Below are 16,621 nucleotides of genomic sequence, written 5' to 3' on the forward strand. Positions count from 1 at the left end.
ACGATGGTTTCAAACCCTTCAAGGTATCTACGCTAAAACGATGAAACAAAAGACCTAATCGGATCGGTAGGAATACCATTTTAACCTAACCTATCAAATTATATTTTATTATATATTCATTTTTTAAACACGAAACTTTTATTTATTATGTCAAAGCACAACTAGTATGATAATTCAAACAATTTATTCGAAATCCAGATAGGTGCATAATTAAAAGAAATATTAAAGAAAGTCAAAATGGCTGCAGTGCTAAAAAAAAACTGAGAAGTCGATAGCTGTACTCAGTAGAAGCAGACGTAATAGTGGTGAACGTTTAAAGTTACGAATCAAATAACATTAGCCATTCATATTGAAGAAACAATGTAAAGGATCCTCTTTCTCAAACCGAATTTTAGTAACTAGAAATGATGACTATGGATAAGGAACTTACCTTACTGTACCAATTTATAGAGGTTTTTTAATTTCTTCAAAGAATAAACAAACAGTTTTTTAATTTTACTTTGCATTAATAAATCAAAATTATAAGAATTATTTCCTTTTAATATATCCTTTTAAAATATTTAAACAAAACAAACATATGTAGTACTCAAAGTTGCCGCTTTTAAATGTAGTGCACTCAAAGGATAAACATTTCGATTATAGCATTGAAGACATGACATTACTCTTTATTAATTTTATAGAATGAATTGGTAAAATTTATTTATAAATTTATATTTATATCTTCACTCGTTAGAGATACATTATTCATTAATGTATTTATTATAAAAATAAGAGAGAAGGAAAGTTAAAAAGGATATAATGTAGTTTTGTTATAAATAGAATTTTACTTAATTAAAATTTTGAAATTTATTTTCTATTTGTATGTGGAAAGTTTTCACATATAAAATAATTAAATTAAAATTAAATTAACACTTTTCTATAAATAATTTTTGCTTCCTGGCAAATAAAAGATTCTGTGATTAGTATTTTACAATTTCAGAGATGTTGTGCCATATATCTATACAATTATCATATAAATCTTAATTACAGTATTGTAATCGTAGACAAACTAGCGGTTTCAGATATCTGATTTATAATATTTTATACTGACAAACACTTTATTTTCGAAAATCATACTTTCAAACCAATGCATAATTTAGGCGCTATTGGTTTCGTATACCCAATGTATTGCAAATGTATGATTTAGACATTACTGGATTCATATGTACCTTCTGCTCAAAAAGTATCAAGAAGTATTTTGTTGTTTGTTAACTACTCCTTAAGTAATAGACCTTTTTCAAAAATTTTGTTATGTTGGTACACCCTTTCTTGACATATTTTACAAATTTGAGCGCCATCTGTCAATTAGTTTGTTTAATGTGAAACTACCTCAAGTGCATTTAGCGATTTTTACTATGAAAAATTGTTGTTGTACGCGATTTTTAGACCAAACACGATACCACTGTCATCGCTCAGACACTATATTCGCCAGATCTGGATTCGTGCTACTTTTTCCTGTTCCCGGAACTCAAACTGCCCCTTCATGGTAAGCGTTTTGAGTCGATTGAATCGGTAAAAGAGAATTCGCTGAAGGAACTAAAAGCCATACCTTCATGGGCCTACGAAAAGTGTATGGAAGATTGGGTTAAGAGTTGGCTTCAGAAGGAGCATATTTTGAAGGAGATAAAATAAATTTGGAATAAAATTTAAATTTGTGTTTTATTTACACAATCCGAGTACTTTTTGAGCAGAAGGTATATCCATTGATAATATATATTAATAAATATTTTACTTTGGAATGCATAAAAAAGTGGTGGCTAAGCCTATATGCTATATATACCAGTAGGTTAAGGTAGAATGTGTTGTTTTGTAATCTATGTTTGTAGTGATAGTAATTAGTTATAAATTTGTAGTTAATTTGTTGTTTGTAGTTTGTAGTTTGTAACCTTGTAGTCCTTGTAGTAGTTAGTTTGTAGATAGGCTCTTTGTTTTTGCAAGCTGTCAAAGTCTGAATGGCTAAACAATACTCTAGCGTCTCAGGGAGTAGGTGGCGGTAAAGACCGTCCACTAAGTTCCAGCTTATCAGCCAGACTCGTAAGGGTAAGTGCGACAATCTCTCAGGCTGATGGGAAGCTCTTGATATGGTCATGTCTCTGCCAAGGGTGGACTGCTGATTGTCGGGCTGGAAAGAGAAAACTTCCCGGGTACGTATTTATAGTAATATTTGTTTTGATATGTGTAGCTTTCAAATTTGTACGATACCTATAAAAACCCCCAAATCTGAGGTAGACTGTTACGCCGAGGATGCTTGACTGGAGGGGTGCATCCAGTCTTTTAGTAATGAACTCAGGATACCGGGCACTCTCCTGTTTTAATTAATGCCTTCTCAAAGTATGGGGCTCTGCTTTGGGTGACTGTTCTTTCCCTTATATTAAACACTGTATATGGAAAATAAACTAAATATACCAATTAATAATATAATTACAGAGTCAGAGGAAGAAGCTCTACTCCGTTCGCCAACGAAGGTTGGAGGAAATCTTGAAAAGAGGCTTGAAGCATCTCTCAAGATTCAGGATCTGGATGATCTGAACCCATCTGCTCAGAGACCAATGGTATCAAGCGGTGGGAACACCTCTCCGGTGATTGACACCCAGAGTCCTATGGACACAGGTGACCACGATGGCGGTGCGTCTAATGCTAATACCCAGAGCATGGTGAACTCAGGTGACGGCAACATAGAGACCAGGAAGAAAGCGGAATACTTCACCGGGGCTCAGAAAAGACGCATCAAGGCCATGATTAGGGATGGATTGGATTTGGAGACTGCGAAGCAGAAAGAGAGAGAGCGATACTCTCTCTACAAAGCTTCCTTGGCAGCAGAAGGAGAAAGTGACAGACCCAGTACCAGCAAAAGGTGCAGATCTAATAACACATCTCCCGAAGAAACACAACGCCCGCAGCCCAAAAAGCCAAAAGCCACTCAACACACATCTAGCTCTACCGGAAACCAGCTAAAACCGACTCCATCTTACAGGGATGTAGCCAATGCTTGCAAAGTGGCTATCGCCCATGAGAAATATCCGGAGGTGAATCTCACTGGTGACCAAATGGAGTTGATAAAATCGAAGCTCCTGGAAGAAATTGACAAACTTCCCAAGCACAATAGTGTCTACGGCTTCATCACCAGTGTTAACAGAGACGGATGGCTCTCATTAACATGCTGCAATGGTGAAACGAGGAACTGGCTGACCACCTGTGTCCCAAAACTCAAACCATTCCCGGATGCTATTCTCAAAGTGTTTCAGGGCGAAGAGATGCCCAAAACCTATGTGTGCATCACATTTATTCCCCCCTCTGCTGTGCTACCACCAGAAATTCTGATGTCCCGATTGGAAAAACAAAATGGTGGCATTTGCACATCATCGTGGAGAATTCTCAGGACTGAGAAAGATAAGAATGGTGGGGAAACCGTTACGATCTCGGTGGACGAAAAATCCAAAAATTGGATAGTCGGTCAGGCAGGGAAGCTGTATCTGAACTTCACACAAATTCACGTACGTGTGAAGGGAGAGCCAACTGGACCCAAGAAACTGACGACAAAAAGGCCATTTACGACAGAGAAACCCAGTGACGTCAAGCAACAGGTGCCTCCATCCAAAAGGCCGCTTTCAGGTGATAGACCCAGTACCTCAAAAGCACAGGCAGATAAGCCAAGTGAGACGGTTAAGGTCACACGGGACAGCACCCGAACTGAAGTCGGACCCAGCACCTCAAAACAGCAGGGTGGCACACCGGTATCTAGCATAAAGGACCAGAAGCAAGGGCCAAAGAAACCAGCTTCAAGATCCCCTCGACAGGAAGCACCCACTCATGGGACAAAATTGCCCAAGTGGATGCGGAACGGTAAAGGACGATACCAATAAAATGATGAGGTGCCTGCAGGTTAATCTTCAACACGCCAAAGCTGCTACGGCGGTGTTGACACAGCGACTTCTATCTGAAAAGATTGACCTAGCCTTTATCCAGGAGCCATATGTATATGAGAACCAGATAAAGGGAATAAAAGGTAAGCTACTGTACGATCATGCTAGCCATGGTCGACCTCGTGCTTGTATTGTGGTAAGAGATGACATTAATGCTTTCATTATTCCACAGCACACCAACAAGGACCAGGTAGCAGCAATAATTTCTGTGGACACCCCAGTAAGTAAGACAGAGCTCATTGTCTGCTCATCTTACCTACCTGGAGACTCCCAAGACCTGGACTTCCTATCACTGAAAGGACTAGTAGACTACAGTGTTAAAAGCAAGAGGCAACTCATCGTTGGAAGTGACGCTAATGCACACCACACGATCTGGGGCAGCACCGACATCAATAAAAGAGGTGAGTGTCTATTTGAATTTATAACTGGTAACAACCTATATATTTTGAATACGGGCAATAAGCCCACTTTTATAAACAGAATCAGGGAAGAGGTATTAGACATCACCCTAGCAACACAATTTATAAAACATTTTATCAAAAACTGGAATGTTTCAGCAGAAACATCCATGTCTGATCATCGTCAGATTAGATTTGATATTGATCTAAATATGAAGGTAAGGGAATCGTATAGGGTGCCTAGGGCCACAGAATGGGATCTTTATACTGACGAACTCAAGGCCAATCTAAGCAGTAATAAACATACGATAAAAAATATTCATGATTTAGAAATAGCTGATGCTGCCTTAAGCACAACTATTATAAATGCCTACCATGGGGCCTGTCCGGTCAAAAATAAGACCGGCAACAGAAGTGCACCATGGTGGAATAAAAAGCTAGCCAAGCTAAGAGTCGAATCCCGGAGACTCTTCAACAAGGCAAAAACCAACGGTGAATGGGACAATTATAAAAATGCCCTCACCGCCTACAATAAAGAAATTAGAAGGGCAAAAAGAGAATCATGGAGAGGCTTTTGCTCAGAGATTCAAAACTTAAGCAATAGCGCAAAAATCCACAGGGTTATCTCGAAAAGCCACACTAATCCCATTGGGCTTCTAAAACGACCTGATGGTCTTTATACCAATGACTGCAAAGAGTCACTTATACTTCTAACAGAAGTACACTTTCCGGGATCTACAATTTACGACCGATCAATCTCCCAGCTTAGTTCCCTGGTGACCAAAAGGCCCAGAAAGAATGACTGGAAGATTGCTCGTAAAATCTTCACTGAAGATAAAATTAAATGGGCGATCAACTCATTCTATCCTTTCAAAGCACCTGGAGCAGACGGAATATTTCCAGCACTCCTACAAAAGGGACTAACTGACCTTATGCCCTACCTCATTAATATCTTTAGAGCTGGGCTGGCGATGGGAATCATTCTCACTAATTGGAAGGAAGCAATTGTCAAATACATACCTAAAGGAGGAGGTAAACCTAGCGAACTTCCTAAATCCCATAGGCCTATAAGTTTGACTACATTTCTTTTAAAAACTATGGAGAAGATAGTGGAAAGGCATATAAGGGAAGAGTATTTATCTATAAATCCACTCCACGCCAACCAGTACGCCTACCAACAAAATAAATCCACCACACATGCATTACTCAGTCTTACTAATAAAATACAGGAGTCTGTAGATTGCAAAGAATTTGCGGTGGGATGCTTTCTTGATATTGAGGGAGCGTTTGACAATACTGATCCCTCACATATCGAAAGATGCCTCCATGACAGAGGAGTAGATGATACGACACGCACATGGATAAGCAATGTACTAAGAAATAGAATGGTTAAATCCACTCTCGGCAATGCCGAAATAAAAGCACATACTGTAAAAGGATGCCCACAAGGGGGTGTATTATCCCCACTCCTGTGGTCAATTGCAGTAGACGAGCTCTTGCATCGACTCAGTGCCAAACATTTCGAGGCACAAGGCTATGCTGACGATATAGTCATACTTGTCAGGGGTAAATATGAAGACATGATCTCATATCGACTCCAACAAGCCCTGAACATCGTTAGTAGATGGTGCAGTGAAGTAGGATTAAATGTAAATCCTAAGAAAACAAGTCTGGTAGTCTTCACAAAGAAAAGGAAGAGAGTACTTTCCAATTACCCATTCCTAAATGGAGAAGAGCTATCATCCGTTACCCAAGTAAAATACCTGGGAATGATTCTAGATGAGAAGTTGACGTGGAATTCTCATGTAGACAATGTTATACGAAGAGCCAGAGAGGCATTATGGACCAGCAGAAACCTCATTGGTAAGCACTGGGGCCTTAATCCAAAACTCAGCCTTTGGATGTACACATCTATTGCCAGACCAATTGTAACTTATGGGTCAGCTATCTGGTACAAAAAAGCACAACAGAAGACTGTAATAGATAAACTTCGTAAGCTGCAGAGATTAGCCTGCATAATGACAAGTGGAGCGATGAGAACTACCCCGACAGCAGCCCTAGAGGTTGCATTGGGGCTCCCCCCACTTCACCTACTAGTCAAAAAGGAAGCAATGACTTTTATGGCCAAGCTACAGTTGACTAGCAATCAATCAACAAGACTACTCGATAACTCCCTGTTAGGTAGGGAAATGCAAAGAGAGGAAGGACTAAATATCACCATATCTGACATTTGCTTACCTAAATTCAACTTTCACCAAAAGTTCCTAATACTAATACCAGACAGAAATGAATGGGAACGGAACATACCTCCATTCGCTGGAGACTACCATCTGTGGTACACGGATGGCTCCAAAACGATGGAAGGAGTGGGGGCGGGAGTATATGGAGTAAGACCTAAAGAGGAAATATTTGCGAGTATGAGTAAAGAAAACTCAGTTTTTCAGGCTGAAGTACACGCAATTGAATTATGTCTCAGGGTATATAAAGGTAAACCCGTCACGGGAAAAAACATATATATCTTTTCTGACAGTAAATCGGCACTCCTGGCACTACGCTCACCTCGAGTAACCTCAAAAATAGTGTGGGAATGCCTTCTACTTCTCAAAGACCTTGCTGAAAAGAACAGAGTCCACTTAATATGGATTCCAGGGCACAGCGGTTTTGAGGGAAACGAAAAAGCAGATGAACTAGCGAGAAAAGGGGCGGCCTCATACTATATTGGGCCACAACCATTCTGCGGTCCTTCGTGGAGCTTTTTCAAACTTAAAACTAATGAATGGTTGGAAAAAGCAGCTCAGAATGATTGGGATAATACAATTACCTGCAGACAAGCAAAAGAATCCATGCCGTTTCGATCAAAAGCCAGAACTAGGGAGCTACTTATGCTGAACAGAAGTGGCATCCGACTTGTCACAGGTTTTCTAACTGGACACTGCGGAGTTAAAAAACATTTATTGAATCTAGGTATTACTGGAGACGATAGCTGTAGACTTTGTTACGAAGAAGAGGAAACAGCAGAACACATATTGTGTCACTGTGATAGTCTTGCAAGACTCAGACTTCGCTACTTATCCATTGCCTATCCGCTTATAACGGAATTAGGCAACATCTCTCCAAAGGACATACTGGCATTCTTAACTGCTACTCGTCTATGGAACTGAAGTGGGTATGTCACAATAATCCTCGAGGATGCAGTGACGCGGAGACTACTTCCCAACCCTTCTTGAGGAAAAAAAAAAAAAAAAAAGCCTATATGCTTTATCATGCTTTTAGGAAGAAAAAAATATATTTAAGAATAGAGAGCTGCTTAGGAATGTTACAGAAGCTTTGAAGATGTATAAATCGAAGCATTGATTTTTAATGAAAAATGTACTCATTTGGTCAAGAAATGAATATTCCTCATTCTAAGACAATGTACTGATACAGTCATACTTTACTGATATGATCCAATTATTTTCCTATGTGCCATATTCGATAGATTAACCCTCTAGTGACTAGAGGGTTAATTGTGTTAAACTCACAATTTCAAACTTCCACATAAAAGTTTAGTTTGTAATATTTGATAGATACAATTCCATCCAACCTTCTAATAATGTTTGAATGATTGAGAAACATTACCCATCTGTTAAAAATATTCGAGTGAATGGAAAATTTTTCATTAATAAATGTTCAAGTTGAACTGCAAAATGTGTAATCCACAATAAAAGCAGCTGGTACGATAATATAACTCAACATCTGTTGCCTTTACATTTATTATTTACAAATGCTAATTGTTTTACATTTGCTTTTTTAATAAATTTACATATAAGCTTTTAACAAATTAATAGAATTTAATTTTTTTCTCTGAACTGTTTGTAATAAATGAATAAATGTGTTTATTATTGCACAAATCATTAGTCATGCAGCATCTCTCCTGATTTAATAATAGAAGAATGCAATTGCAAATTACAAAATTTGATCAATTTCGAAATATTTGAAATACTGCAACATTTATATGCATGTAGTATCTATTAGATACTATCTAAAGTAATTACTTTTAAAAGTGCAATTCATTCTATAATATTCAAAACACGAAACTTGTATTAACAGCAAAGTAAATTAAATGCAAGGTCGAATGAGTAAATATTTTATTACTAAATTTTATGAGAATTTTGTTCATAAAATTCAAACAAAATTATTGTTTAACAAAATGTTACGAAACCAGTGTTGAACGAATTCGTTTAAACTACACGTGAAATAATTGCAACACATTGCGTTCTAAATGATTTCTTAAATAATTTTGTTATAAAAAACTACTTTTGTATTATATAAAAGTATAAATATCGGACATTTTAATACCTGCATAAGAACTATCGATATATAAAACGAAGATAATCTTCAAACCGTTAACGAAACACCATTACATCCAAATTAAGTGTTTGGTGCGGTCCTTATTTCTTTCGAAACTTAAAAATTAATCAGTTAAATATCGACGACATTTGGTTTCAATAACGCGGTATATGGCGCAACTTACCATATAGTACGCTTAACAATCGATTTATTGCGAAATCTATTTAGTAAAAATTCTATTTCCAGAAGTGATTCTGTTAATTTTCCCTCTCGTTCGTTGATTTAACGCGTCTAGATTACTTTTTATGGGGTTGTGTTAAGCCATTTGTTTATGCCGACAACCAACAAGCCAACAACTCTTGAAACATTGGAAGCCAATGTTGGATTAATCGAATATGAATTGGTTTAATCGAATGGACCATGTAACTTGTAGCCGCATCAGACATATGCCGGAAATCATATACAAAAAATAAACGCCATGAAATTTTCTAACAGTTTATAAAATCATATTTCTGTTTTTTATTATCATTTTAAGTTCTTATGCAGCTAAAAAGACACCTGAAAGATAGGTAGATGATAACCTATGACAAACACTTTAATAAACTTAGACTAACTGGAGCACTATGAAATCGCGCAGTATATATCAAGGCACGCTAGTTTACTAAAGGCATTTTGCTTAGAAATATCTCCTTTTTTAAGTTTAGGGTACTCCAAGTTAGTCAGTCAATTAACCATTGTGTTCGAAACTAATAGAAGTTTAAGGTACTTAAATCACAATAGCTTATACTAGACTGACACGAGAGTATTAAACTCTTTGACAGCTAAAATTACAAACAAAGCTCAAACAAAGATCCAGTATTAGTTTGAATCTAATTTCTTAATTTTCTTAAATGAACACGAAAAATTCTACATGGTCTTGAAAAACTATGAAGATTGATCAGGTTCAGAACATAAAATGCCATCAATCTCAATAAATTCTTCTAAATACTAAGCAATAATATTTGAATGTTTTATGAACAGTTCCACAACTGCGGAACAAAAAGCAACCTTGGTATTTAACTGATAATGTTGTTAATATTCAAATTAAGAATTTCGGATTTGGAGACAATAGTATACCAACTGAATGCCCTGGTCTCGTTCTGCCTGGAGAAATACTTTAAAAAGTGTAGTTACATGCATATCAGCAAATGTTAGGAAGTGACACAGCAGATTACCAACAATTTCCCCTGCCTCCTCTAACTCATTATTATTGCAATAAGCATTGAAAGAAGCCTCTATCTCGTCGGATTTCCGGTTATACGATTATACCGTGAAACTGATTAGTTAGCTAGACGCAATACCTCTTCGATAACACCTCATGTATTAGTTATTATTCCCGTCAGTATATTTGAAAATTTTTTAATAGTTGAAAAGAAATCGTTCTAATATATTTAAATAATCGTTCAAAAGATGAATTAATAGAAATACAGATACTGAATTACTGAATTAATTCAATAATACTGAATTAAAGCAAAAGGTGGGACTGCTTTATCGAAACTTCTGTGAATCGTGTTCGTCAATGCTAGAGGAAGAATGACCGGAACATCTGTTATATCCCTATACAGATTTACGCATATTAATATATAAGTATATACATAATGTAAATATTTATAATATATAGATATCCTTTATGCATCTGGTTGGTTGTAAAATACTTAATCATTTTTCTAAAATTCTGAATTTCCAAGGTTTCGAGATATATGTAATCATAGTGGCTTACTAGTTGAAGAGAGTTTAATTTCCTTCCACTTCATCTAAAAACCTAACCTATCCTAACCGTTAGATTTTATTTCACTTATTTTTTCCATTTCTATTATAATATACCTACATAAAAATTATGACACTAATAGCAATCTGCTCTAGAGAATATTTTTTAAATTAAATTACACTATTGAATTTCTCTTAGATTTTTATAAAGAAATGGAACAATTGTTGTGTGGGTATGAAATCAACCATTAGAAAATATCTCATCCGTCAGTAAAGTCTTAGATAAAGGCAAGTATAACTATTATACCTAAGTGTATACCTAAGTGGCTTAAGCAATAATAATAGCTTACATTAAGACCGAAAAGTTTTCGGAAATTCTCATTTAAAATTCGCGCGCTGTATATTTTTCGATATTTTAAGTTTATGTAGTTTGGCAGCAATTAGGGACAATTACTATGCCAAAAATGAGCGCGATCTGTCAGACAGTTCGTTTACGGCAGCTGTTGAAACCAGTTCACCTCAGTAGTGCGTTGCGAAAAAACAATGGAAAAAAATATTGAACAAAGAGTTTGCATCAAATTTTGTGTTTCGAACGAAATTTCGTGTGCAGAATCGTTGCGAATGCTACAAAAGGCTTATGGGAAATCAGTTTTATCGAAAACTCAAGTTTATGAGTGGTACAAAGCCTTTCAGGACGGTCGTACGACCGTCGAAGACATTTCGCAACGCACTACTGAGGTGAACTGGGTTCAACAGCTGCCGTAAACGAACTGTCTGACAGATCGCGCTCATTTTTGGCATAGTAATTAAGGACAGTGCTGCCAAACTACATAAACTTAAAATATCGAAAAATATACAGCGCGCGAATTTTAAATGAGAATTTCCGAAAACTTTTCAGTCTTAATGTATATGATATGGTTTAGTTTGCTTTTTAAATTGCTTTACAATCGAAGTGAATAATGTGAGTATCTAAACCGTAACGGCGTTGCTGTATGAGTGCCTCTAAGGCTAACTAGTGCATTTGATACAGTTTCGTCTTAGAGATTAAACAATATAAATTTTTTATCTTAATCTTTTTATGGCACATTGTTAAAAATTAATTACATTGAAGCTAAAATCAATTTCAGCACTGAGGCATAAATTGTATTATAAAAATAAATAATGAATAATGAAATCGTATTAGCTTGCGGATTTGTTAACCCAACAATTAGCAAATATTGAAATTGACTAAGTAAATGTTAATCAATTGTGTTATATATACGATAATTAAATGCTAATTTATAGTTTGCACTTTGCAATTATTCGGTCGGGTGTGAAATATATTGTACCTATTCTATTGTATTATAAACAATATACTCATTATATTCTCTAATAATTTCAAATTGTTTAAAATTTTTTTGATTTATTAATAATTTAAGTTACAATAAAATTTGTGTTTTAAAGCAAAAAGAATTTTTCACTTAACAAAATTTAATTTACAATAATTTAATAACATCTGAGTTCACTATACTTAATTTGTTGAATAAATTTCTATTCCTACTAACAAATATAAATTCAAAAAAGTTTCTTAAAGTATTTACGAAATATACGTACTGTTAATAATTAATCTAAATCATTTCTCGTGATGTTTCTACGTCTTCTACGTTTACAATTAATTAATTTTTGAAATATTGCGAACGCTTTCTAAAAATGCGTCAAATATTTTGCAAACTAAAACGCAATAATATCTATTAAGTAAGAATATCGTTTAAAGCAAAGCAAATATAAAATTTTGCTTTCTAAACTAATGCAAATTAAAAATCCGAGAAGTAGATAATGTTATATATCAGTTCCATGACCTTTTTCTTAGTACACCCGACATATTTCAAAGGTACAAACAATTACAAATTGATTGCATGAACTTAGTCTTTCTACAAAAAGTTTCCAGTTGTGTATTAAGGCCTTAAAATTCTGTAATATGTACCCCTCACACCTTCCTCCCTTTACACAACATTCACTAACAGTTTTCGTAAAGGTAAGAGTCATGTTATACAGGCAGTCATGGTCACGGCAAATATGAAATTATGTTTTCTTTATATATATAAATTAAAAAATTTAGAAATAAAAAAAAAAGAGAAATTTCGATTAAAAATAGATCATGGTGACGAGGCTTTATGTGTCTCGTTACATTAGTCATAACAGTGTTGCTCAGTAATAATTGTGTGGATAGGTAAACGTGTTCCCAGAAAAGTATTACTCTTAAAATGAGATACGGGAGCGTATCAAAATAACTCTTTATTTATGACTTCAATAGAGAAATCTTAAACAACTTTTATTTTGCTAAACATTTGCATAAATAATGCAAAGCGATATATATGACGTAAAATATATATAGATGAATAAATGATAGGTAGATAATAGATAGAGGTCATTAATTTAAATTATTTTCTGTTTTAAGTTTACATTACTCCAAGGCACTACGTCAGTTGACGATTGTTCTTGAACCCAATAGAAGTTTGACTTACCCAAATCATAATAAGTTAGTATAACTCGAATTTCTTAATTTTTTTAATTGAATCATGTAAAATATAATAGAAAGAAAGACTATGAATGTTGATTATGCACAAGATACAAAAACCCGAAAATCTCAATTTAGTTCTTCTAAATGCTGGATAATCACATACTAAATGTTTGTAATATGTTCTGTAACATATTCTATAATGATGTTTTTGACGTACACGTGAAGAATATTGAATGACTTAATGGTATACCGACTAAGTGCCCTGTTCTCATTCTGCCAGGATAAAAACTAGAGGCAGTGGAAGTTTATTGCAATTAGATGCATTCCAGCAAATGTCAGGCAATGACGCTGGAGATTACTAACAAATTCCTCTTCCTTCTCTAACTCATCATAGAAAGAAGTTTCTATCTGGTGAATACGCCTATTTATTAGACATTATACATTTAAAACAGCAACTGCATTTGAAATGTTTTATCTCCTCTCTCTCTCTCTTTCTCTCTTATACAATTTTTTTTATTTCTTACACAAATGAGTTGTTTTCCCCAATTACGTCGTATAAGTTAGTAATACCTTGAATAACATTTATAAAGTAAGGTACTAACATGAAAAAAATTTTTTATTAAATTCTCAATAATTAAGTTTCCAGTTATAAAAGCTTTGATATGTATAGATTAATTAAGATCTGCTTAAATCTAGAAAAGTATTGTTAAACTTTTACTTATATATATGTATATATTTATATATATATCAGTATACTTAATAAAAAATGATACTTATTTTATTAATAAACTAGCATGCAATCATAAACAATTTCATTAACACATATAATAAAATCAAGTATCAAAAGTAATATACTATAAATATTTTATATAGTGCATTCAATTAAGATCTTTTGCACATACTCATAATATCATCATCATCATCAGACACTTTTATACAATTTAGCACTATTCACGGGGTTCGTGTAGTTTCTATAATAAACTGCAAATAATACATAGTACTTAAGGAATTTTAATCGAAAACAAAATAAGTACATTTTTGTTCCACATCATTTATATAATAAGCATTTATATCGTATATGTGTCATCTCAACGGATTGCATCGCTTCTACTACTCGTATATGACGCCAATCAAATAATAGCAAAAATAGTGGATAATACTCGTACGAGTAGAATGAATGCACTAAACAACTTTTTGGCAGCAATTTTTATTGTTCTGAAGTAGCGAAAATACTGGCAATTGTTATTTGGTTATATTATATTTTTCTCTATTATATATCTGTATTATGTGAGGAAGAATTGATTTATTTTTAAAATGTTTTGCCCGACTTTGAAGAATAATGCAACACGTATTTGTGTTGAGTACAGTGTTTCTCAACCCAAAAGTTACGACGGATCAGAAAAATATACTATTTTTATGATACCGTACCTTCTTCAACAGTATCTTCTCAAAAAATAATATTGTTAGAAATAAAAATAAAATATTTTATAGACCGTGGCTGTTAATGGTGCAGATCGGCAGTTGAGAAAAAAAGACCATATATTCTTATAAAATTATATTTAGGAAATAAACAAGGCAATAAATTTAAATTTTACCAAATAAAGTTTATTTAAAAGTGTCAAATTAAAAAAAAAATGCAATAATTGCATTAAACTAGTTTATACCACTTTATAGACATTTTTGGCACTATTGTTAATACATATAAAAAGTAAAAACAAAACTATATTAAAAGTAAATACTTTCTATTAGTACAAAATTAAATCTTATTTTAAGCACAGAAAAATAGTGAATAGTTGCTAGCAAATTTTTTAATAAATTTAATCCATCAGTTTTTAAGTACACGTTTTAATATAATAAGCATACCATGCGATAAATTTGTTGAAACCTATCCGCAATTATTTATCTCATGCTATTAATATGTCTGCACCCATTCACACTCATTACGTTTCATCGATTTAATCTATAATTAAATGTTTTTAACGCTATTTTAGGTTTTTTATATTTATATTTCAATATGTATTATATATCTACACGGCGTTTAATATATATATATATTTACATATTTATTATATGTGTGTGCAAATTGCTTATTACAATAATTTATTTTAAAATTGAACACAATATGCATTTTAGTGAGTTAGGATTGTCGATGTCATGGCTTATGAATATGGATTATGATAATCTATAATAATATAAAATTCAATGTACTAAACACAAACTTTTATAGTATAATTAAATTGCATTTATATATAATCATATGTATATATAACGCATTCCATGGATTTTATTTTTTAATTTAATGAAAAACAGTAATTAATTTATTTCAAATTTAATCAAAGCACATAAAAGAAAATTTTATGTAAAATGTTTTAGTTAAAAAATAAATAAAAAAGGTTAAATATAAAAACTATTCTAGAACAAAAATTAATGAAATTGTTGTTGTTATTTCACAAACAAAAAATTACAACTAGAATTGCAACCTTTAAATGCAGTGACAATGAACACGAAAAATAATTACAAACATTTAATTAACTTTTTTTATTATTTCTCATGCTATTGTGTCCCACCTCTCTGGTAAGTCTACCTTGGATTATATTACAAAGTAATTGTGCTTATTACGACGCCAACTGCATAGCACCCTATACCACTGCGTAAGCGTTTTGCTTTATCTCTTATTGATTTTTATTATTGGGAACGGAATAAATATTGTGTGAGAAGGGACAGTAAATGTTCCTGAGTAAGAATTAATTATGTTAAGTATATGGTTTGTTTCTTATTCTACTTTTTTTTTGTTTTCTTTATTTTTTATATCTTTTTATAGAAAATGTTTCTTACAGATATTTTTTTCTTGTAATTATTCTTCTGATTTTTCGACATTCTTTACATATTATTTACTTTCTTCTAAGTTTTTCATTTTTTGGCATAGTTAGTTTCTCTTTTTCTACTTTAAATGCTGTTAGCTGCCACTTTAGCTGTTTTAAATTTTATTATATACTAAGTATTCCGTTATAATGTCAATGAAAACTTAAAAAAGTATATATAAAAAATAAAAAAACAATGTTATTTGATATATTATTTTAGTAGATGGAGTACAAAAATTAAAAAAAAAATATAAATGAATAAATAGTAAACAAACATGTATCAAAAATCTCTATAAAACTAATTAATTTCTGTTTAATAATAATTTAAAATTTTTTCTTTAAGAATATCATCTAAACATTTGAAAACCTAAATAATATCTAAATAAAAAAATATAATATTTCAATATTTATAAAATTATTTTATTGTTAAATTAATAAACATAATAATATTTTTAATGCTGTTTGCTGCCACTTTGGTTGTTGTCAATTTTTTTATATATGTTATATAATTTAATAACTTACAAGATGTCATGGAGACATATATATATATACATTTATATATATTAAAATTTTTAAAATTTAAATATTGAAATATTAAAATTCAAATAAAAAATAAAATGCATAAAAAAATATATATTGATTCGTCTTATATTCGGATCAAGTATATACATACATCATTTATGTAAGCTCAGGAACAGTCCTTGAATAAATCTTGACAAAATTAGATGGCAATTGATATGAATTCAATTTAATGGGGCAATTCATATGCAGTTTAATGTATAATTTCAATGTTTAAATTAATTACTTTATTACAATAATAGTAAT

The 16,621-nt window shown here is 32.9% G+C and overlaps 2 protein-coding genes across 2 annotated transcripts in view; both read left to right on the top strand.

Moving 5' to 3' along the window:
* The window catches only part of LOC119669713 (nuclear RNA export factor 1), a 226,599-nt gene that overhangs the window by 159,950 nt on the left and 50,028 nt on the right, over positions 1–16,621 (top strand). The window lies entirely within an intron of this gene.
* Positions 2,176–4,161, top strand: LOC119669715. Its single transcript, XM_038079719.1, has 2 exons — positions 2,176–4,045; positions 4,135–4,161. The coding sequence occupies exon 1, from the start codon at positions 2,424–2,426 to the stop codon at positions 3,900–3,902; it is 1,479 nt and encodes a 492-aa protein (XP_037935647.1). The 5' UTR covers positions 2,176–2,423; the 3' UTR covers positions 3,903–4,045; positions 4,135–4,161.

This window comes from Teleopsis dalmanni, chromosome 1 (genome assembly GCF_002237135.1).
Source record: "Teleopsis dalmanni isolate 2A chromosome 1, ASM223713v2, whole genome shotgun sequence".
Classification (NCBI taxonomy): Eukaryota; Metazoa; Arthropoda; class Insecta; order Diptera; family Diopsidae; genus Teleopsis; species Teleopsis dalmanni.